Source organism: Fundulus heteroclitus, chromosome 7 (genome assembly GCF_011125445.2).
Source record: "Fundulus heteroclitus isolate FHET01 chromosome 7, MU-UCD_Fhet_4.1, whole genome shotgun sequence".
Lineage (NCBI taxonomy): Eukaryota > Metazoa > Chordata > Actinopteri > Cyprinodontiformes > Fundulidae > Fundulus > Fundulus heteroclitus.
In genome coordinates, this window is record NC_046367.1 from 20910141 (window position 1) to 20917035 (window position 6895).

Genomic DNA, 6895 nt, shown 5'->3' on the forward strand with positions numbered 1-6895 from the left:
ACTATAATTTGTGTCATGAACAAACTAAGTTAAAATTTGAGTTTGCTTTTATTTTACCCCTGCCCACCTGATCATCTTACATAAAAAAAAAAAATATATATATATATATATATATAAATATCTATATATATATAGATATAAATATATATATATATATATATATATATATAAATATATATATATATATATATATATATATATATATATATATATATATATAAATAAATAAATGTTATCAAACATTTGAATATGGTACATAGATATAAACATTGTGGCCAAGTCTCAAGTGTGTAGATTATTTTATTGAAGCTATTGCTAAACAAGGAGTAGAAAGGACTAAAGAAACTTATGTTGTAATTCAACTTCCAAGCCAAAATTTCAGTATTTCAAACACAAAATGAAAAATCACAGCTGAATATTGGTCCCATTCGGGCTACGGCCTAAAGGGAGTTAAAAGAGGACACAGCAATATAAATGGATCTATTAAATCACACCATTAATGTGGACACGTGAGAGGCAGAGGCACAAAATAATCAGTTTCACTCCAAGCAGTTTGATGGTATAAAATTTTTAATACAAACGTCTGTATCCATAGTTACAAACAGAGGACGAAAATGTAAAAGATTACATCACTTCTCGTGTATCGTTTTTTTTTCTCCCCCCCCTAAAAAAGTACCTGATTACAAAATAACATACGAGGTAAGACTGAATGAGAACTGGACTCTACAGTTTCACAAATAAGCCGAGGTTCTTGGAGTAAAAAGTTGATAAGCTGCAAGTACCTCTGAAAACATTTCTACAGGTTGGCTTTGACCAGTCGGTTCGGCACAGTTTATTTCTGAAATATCTGCTACAGCTATACGTCTAAAGAAGCGACTCTGGAGACGGTGTCTAGTACCTGTGTGTCGGCGGTGCTGCTAAAACACAGCCGTTTCCTTCATGAAACACAGGGAGCGTACATGGTGTGTGGCGGACTGTAATACAGCACTACCACAGTCACATGAATGGAAAATATGAGGACTGGTACCTAAGTTTATATTACTGAGGCTGGACAACAGACTGTGATCAGAAGGGTTTTCAATCTTCCTGATTTAACCTTTAGACGTCTTAGGGGTGTCCAGAGTTATGATGGCGAGCCTGAATGCACTAAAACATCCGTGAAACTGACAAACTAAAGGAATTCAGTATCAACACTGCAAAAAGGGAACTAAAAGTAGGTAAAATCCTCTTGAAATTAGTGTCTTTTTCATTTATTTGAGCTGGTAAATCGGATTATTTGCCAACTGCATAAGATCTTTGCACTTAAAATAAGAACAATTCATCTCCATCATCTTATTTCAAGTGCAGGATGTCTAATTATCCAATTTTAGGGGTATAAATTCTCATTCCATTGGCAAATAGTCTTATGTAGCTGCTCAAATCAAGTAAAAACATACACATTTTAAGAACATTTTGCTTATTTTTAGTTCCTTTTTGCAGTGAAACTGATTACATTTTTGAAATTGGGAATTACATGTTGATCCACTTGTCTATAAATACACGTGAAATCATTTAAAAACTCGTACGGCCTCAAAGTGGCCCCACATTGGAATTGACTGGAGTTGGTGTCAAAGTCACAAATATCAATAAAATGTAGCAAATATGTTTAAAGGACTTGTTGAAATCAAGAGAATTCAGACACACCTTCCAGACTTTTCCTGAGGTATTTTTTTTTCCAGCATTTAAAAAAAATCTGCACTTTTAATAGACCGGTTGGAGTCCAGCATGAGGTTCATTTTATGTGAAGTGGACAACAGTGATTATCCCCTGACCGTTGGCTCCTGGCAGAGAGGGAAGATTTTCCTCAAAGTCGACGTGTTTAAAAGCAGAAAAACAGGAAAGAGTAAAGCATGGGATCCACATTTGATGAGAACTGAATCACGGTAGCTAGGCCACTGGTGCATAGCAGCCGCTGTAGGTGCTCCATGGCTTCACACTTACAGGATCTGACTCTCATGCCAGCCGCTACCCACTGAGCAGCGAACGGCTCCAGTGCATCCTGGAGGTCAGGGCCTGAAGAAGCCAACAGAACCACATCATTTCCAAAAAGCAAACATTATATCCAGACGTGCCCAAGTCAGACACCTTAAGATTCTGTCCATGAATACCCAAACAGGATCGGTGACAAAGGGCAGCCCTGGCGCAGTCCAAAGCCCACTGGGAACAGCCTAGACTCTGTGCCGATAATTTAGACACAGCTCTTGCTTTGGGCGTCTAAGGACTGAACAGCCCTTAAAAGTCACCCAGGTTTATACACTGCAAAAATAGAAGTAAAAATAAGGAAATATTTCTTGAAAAGAGAGTTTTTTTTTTATTTGGGCAGGTAAATAAGAATATTTGAAGATTTTTAGGAACAATTCAGTATATAGACAAGTGCAGTATATGTAATTATTTTATTTTAGGGGTAGAATTACTCATTCCATTGGCAAATAAGCTTATTTACCTGCTCAAATCAAGGAGAAATACATTCATTTTAAGAAAATTTTACTTATTTTTAGTTCTCTTTTTGCAGCACTCCTGACAAAACACCTGGGGACACGGTTTTGGGCGTTCTCCAGATCCACAAATCCCAAATCGACTGGAGAAGCCTAATGACCCCGTCAGTAATTCCACAAGGATTACGCCCCCCCCGCACCCAACGGCATGCCTGATTGGTGAATTCCTGCATACGCTGTAAGTCTGGCTCAAAGGTCCCAACAACCGGGCACCATTTATAAAAAAAGAAAATAAATAAATAAAAAAAACATCAACGTGTGACCCAGAGCTCATTGAGGGGAATGACGAAATCATGGACAATAAGTCCAACTTTTTATACATACTGTGAAAAAGTAAGATCTTTTTTTTTTCTTTAGGAAAAAAGGAGCAAGGATTAAAGTCTGGAAACAAAGTAGTTGCGTTTTTGTTCCAATCAATACATTATATTCATGTTTTCATGATAACTATCGGACCTGAAAAAATAAATAAACCTATATTGCCGAGATTAGAGGCGTCAGAAAAATAAAAACCTTTCCAGTCAGTGCTGATCGGACTAAATGTGCAGTAAATCGTTTAAGTAATCAAACTAGATGAGTGTCTCACCAGCTGATGATGAGAGGAAGCTGTGCTACCACAGAAAACATCTGCTTAGACAGCAGCTGGAAACATCTGCATGCAGAACTGCTGCAGAAGGTTTTATGTTTGTCAATCTGAGGTTGAAGTGTACTTGATTTGACCATTTAAACATTTTGAAGCAGGTGGAGAATATGAAGAAACTCCAATGGGATTTCTGTTCAAAGTGAACGCAGCACATCGAGTTAAAAAGGTAAAAAAAAAAAAAAAAACTCTAGCGAAAGCTTATTACAATTAAAGGTTACAGTAGTACAAATTTCCTATTAAGAGTACAAAAAAATGATACAAAAGTCACTGATGGTGTTCATTTGATCCACTATAGGGGAATGAAAATGTGCCTTTTCCTATGGCCATTAAGTTGAGCCACACTGAGAATCCACACTTCATCACGCAGTGCAAAGCCAAACCTGCGGCCATCAGAGGAGTTTCTCCTCCACATCTTCCTCCTCCTCCTCCTCCTCCCTGTCGTCCTTCACGATGCCTTCGTCGATGCTCTCCAGCCTCAGGCGCTGACCGTCCAGGTATCGGGGCTTCTGGGCCCCCCTCGTCACAAAGAGCCCCCCCTGCGGCGCCAGACTCTGCTCGAACAGAGCGTGCTTGGCGTCGCTCTCGATGGCCTTCGCCAAGCAGGAGGCGAACGAGTCCAGAGATTTGTGGACCTCTGCGTGGACTTGGACCGAAGAGGCGTTTTCTGCTGGGAAGATAAACAGTAAAGAAGAAAAAGCACGGTTTGACTTTTATCTCTTTCAAGCGATAAGTTCTGGTGTTTTGCGGGAGACGTGATGAGGAGATACCTTTGGAATGCTCCACCTGATCCTCAAAGGTGACCGAGCTCCGCCTCTTCCCGGATGGATTCCCCAGGTGTGTTGGGAAGGAGGAGCCGTCTGTGCAGGAGTTATCCAGCAGCATCACGTCTGTGCCTGCAGGTCAAACAAAGAGGGCGGGTTCCTGTAAGCTGGGATTTACGTATAGGTCAGCAGATCTTCATACCTTCCAGTCAAATGAACAAAACAAACACAATCAGATATTCCACGATCTCACTCGTTCTCTACAGCTGAAAACACGAGAGGTTAAACAGGAATGTATGACAGAATAGTCACCTTCCAGCTATGGTATCTATCTATCTATCTATCTATCTATCTATCTATCTATCTATCTATCTATCTATCTATCTATCTATCTATCTATCCATCTAGAGAGAGAGAGAGAGAAACAACCACTTTAGTGAGACAAGAAAACTTTAATTTGTAGGAAATAAAAAGATGAAATAGAATCTAACGCAAAAAGAAATGTATATTTATCTCTTTTAAATGTAGGGTTCTCTAACTGCTGACAGACGTAACAAAACTTTAGTACAATAAAAATGTTTGCAGTTTCTTGTTCATTGTTGAAAAAGATAAAGTTTTTACATGCACTATATTTTGCCAAAAGAATTGGTTAACCCATCCAATGTTAAATCGGTTAACGCCAGCCTTTGTGTTAAGAATGGGAAGTTATTAAAGAGCATGAGTAAAGGCCAGGACCTTTGGAAATAAAGTACATTTCAACACTGCATATATAGTGCAACCATGCAGTTTCCATTTTTTTTTTCAAGTCAAACTCTCAAAGTTCCAAGTTGAAAAGATTCAAACTAGCGATCAGTCAACCCTGACCTCATAATCCAATATGGCTACCTTACATATAAAACCCACTGATAGAAGTAACAAAAACAAACTTTCATGACAAATGGGATCTCACCAACTCTTTGATTTTCATTAAGAGCTGGAGCAATAAAATATTATAGTGATCCACAACAATAATCCATCATTTGAATGCATAACCTGATAAACATGCCAACCCTTTTAAAAAAAAGTAATTTTTATAAAATCCAGCACAGAAAATAATTTCTGAACTGGAACATTACAACCCCTTTTAGTAAAATTATTGCTACATGGTTAAAAAACACAAAATGCTAATAAATGCATGATTACTAGTGGCTACAGATGATGGATGCTTTGCATTGCCAATAGTGGTTGGTTAGCCTAACGAACACGCCAATTAGAAAATCTAACTGGTTTCCAACTAACATCTATAACACGGGTAAAATAATGACGTCACTTCCTGATCCCTTTCCTGACTTCAGAGGTCCAGTAGGCAGTATAGCTAGCCGCTAGCACTAGCTAGCAGTCGTCTGCTTCAGTTTGAATTCCTATAAATGCAAAAAGGGAACTAAAAGTAAGTGAAATTTTCTTGAAATCAGTGTATTTTGTCTTGATTTGAGGAGCTAAATGAGACTATTTGCCAATGGAATAAGATTTTTGCACTTAACATAGGAACAATTCATCTCCATCATCTTATTTCAAGTGCAGTACATCTAATTATCTTATTTTAGGGGTAGAAATACTCATTCCATTGCCAAATAGTCTTATTTAGCTCCTCAAATCAAGGAAAAATAAACAAATTTCAAGAAATTTTTACTTACTTTAGTTTCCTTTTTGCAGTGTGTGCTTCTCTTTTATGTTTGAAGCAAAGATTAAAGTGCTTGAACTTGTCCACAGGTAAGCTGCTGTAAATAAATGATACCAAAGTGTCCTCTGAGTACCACTGAAGGACACTCAAGAGCAGCAGGTGGTACTTGAGTTTAAGAGCCACAGGCGTAGAAGACGATTCAGAAAGTAATTGTCCACAAAAATCAATCCAAGACAAAGTAATGCTGCTCTTTTACTGCCGCCTAAAGTCGCACAATAGTTTGCACTATAGTGCGTGCAAAAGTGTTTTTTTTCTTTCTGTGTACGGCATACCTGAGTCCTGAGTGAAGCTGAAGCCGGTGTCTCCGGTGCTGCTTCCCACGGCCAGCATGTGTCCTCCTCCAGCCAGCATTGCAGTCAGGTGTGGAGACATCCCCAAGTCTGGCAAAACGTAAGGATAGTTTAAAAACAACACATTCAGAGAGAAACTATTTGTTCCTGTCAGACATTTTTAGGAAAACTTTAGCCTACATGTTGATACCCAGCAGGCTATGGTACAATATTCTGGTGGAACGTCTGGAACATTTACCGTCTTGGTATAAAACGCATCTGAGAGGCCAGAGCTTTACTGTCGGGAACAGGAGTTACACGTTTTCATCACTTCTGAGGCGCCCCAGGGTTTACACTGCAAAAACAGTTCTAAAAATAAGTAAAATTTTCTTAAAATGAGTGTATCTGTCCTTGATTTGAACAGGTAAATAAGATGATCTGCCAATGGAATAAGATTTTTGCACTTAAAATAGGAACAATTCATCTCCATCATCTTATTTCAAGTGCAAGATGTCCAATTATCTTATTTTAGGGGTCAATATACTCATTCCATTGGCAGATAATATTATCTACCTGCTCAAATCAAGGACAAAAACACAAATTTTAAGAACATTTTACACATTTTTAGATCCGTTTTTGCAGTGTAATACTCAGTCCACCACAGTTTATATTGGATAGATTCCCTCTGCGCTCTGTCTTTGGGAATCCATCTATCTTTCATTGCTTTGCAGATGATACTCAGTTCTACCTGACAGCTGAATTGGGACGGCAGTGTAGGGCTACCTGAATCTAGTAAAGAAGTGTGCAAAGTTGAACCTTCGTAAAAATAAGAGAGAAAATCCTGTACATTGGCTTAGATCAGTAAGCCCTGAAACATCTTCAAAACTGCAACACATCCTCATAACTGGTACTATAAAAACAAAACAAGCTTAACTCCTATCTTAAAATCTTGCCCATTTTCACATCGCTTC

The 6895-nt window shown here is 38.3% G+C and overlaps 1 protein-coding gene across 3 annotated transcripts in view; it reads right to left on the reverse strand.

The window, feature by feature from the left end:
- Positions 1–1417: 1417 nt before the first annotated feature.
- The window catches only part of LOC105927615 (G protein-coupled receptor 161a), a 14396-nt gene continuing 8918 nt past the window's right edge, over positions 1418–6895 (reverse strand). The window contains exons 4-7 of one of the 3 annotated variants that reach the window (XM_021317449.2): positions 5928–6035; positions 3942–4067; positions 3555–3841; positions 1418–2052 (exon numbers count right to left, since the gene is read on the reverse strand). In XM_021317449.2, the coding sequence (XP_021173124.2) occupies positions 3564–3841; positions 3942–4067; positions 5928–6035 (512 nt within the window). In that variant the 3' untranslated portion in view covers positions 1418–2052; positions 3555–3563. Of the gene's footprint in view, positions 2053–2840; positions 3842–3941; positions 4068–5927; positions 6036–6895 lie in introns of those variants that run through there. The other 2 variants (XM_021317450.2, XM_012864481.3) reach the window with 2 other exon arrangements.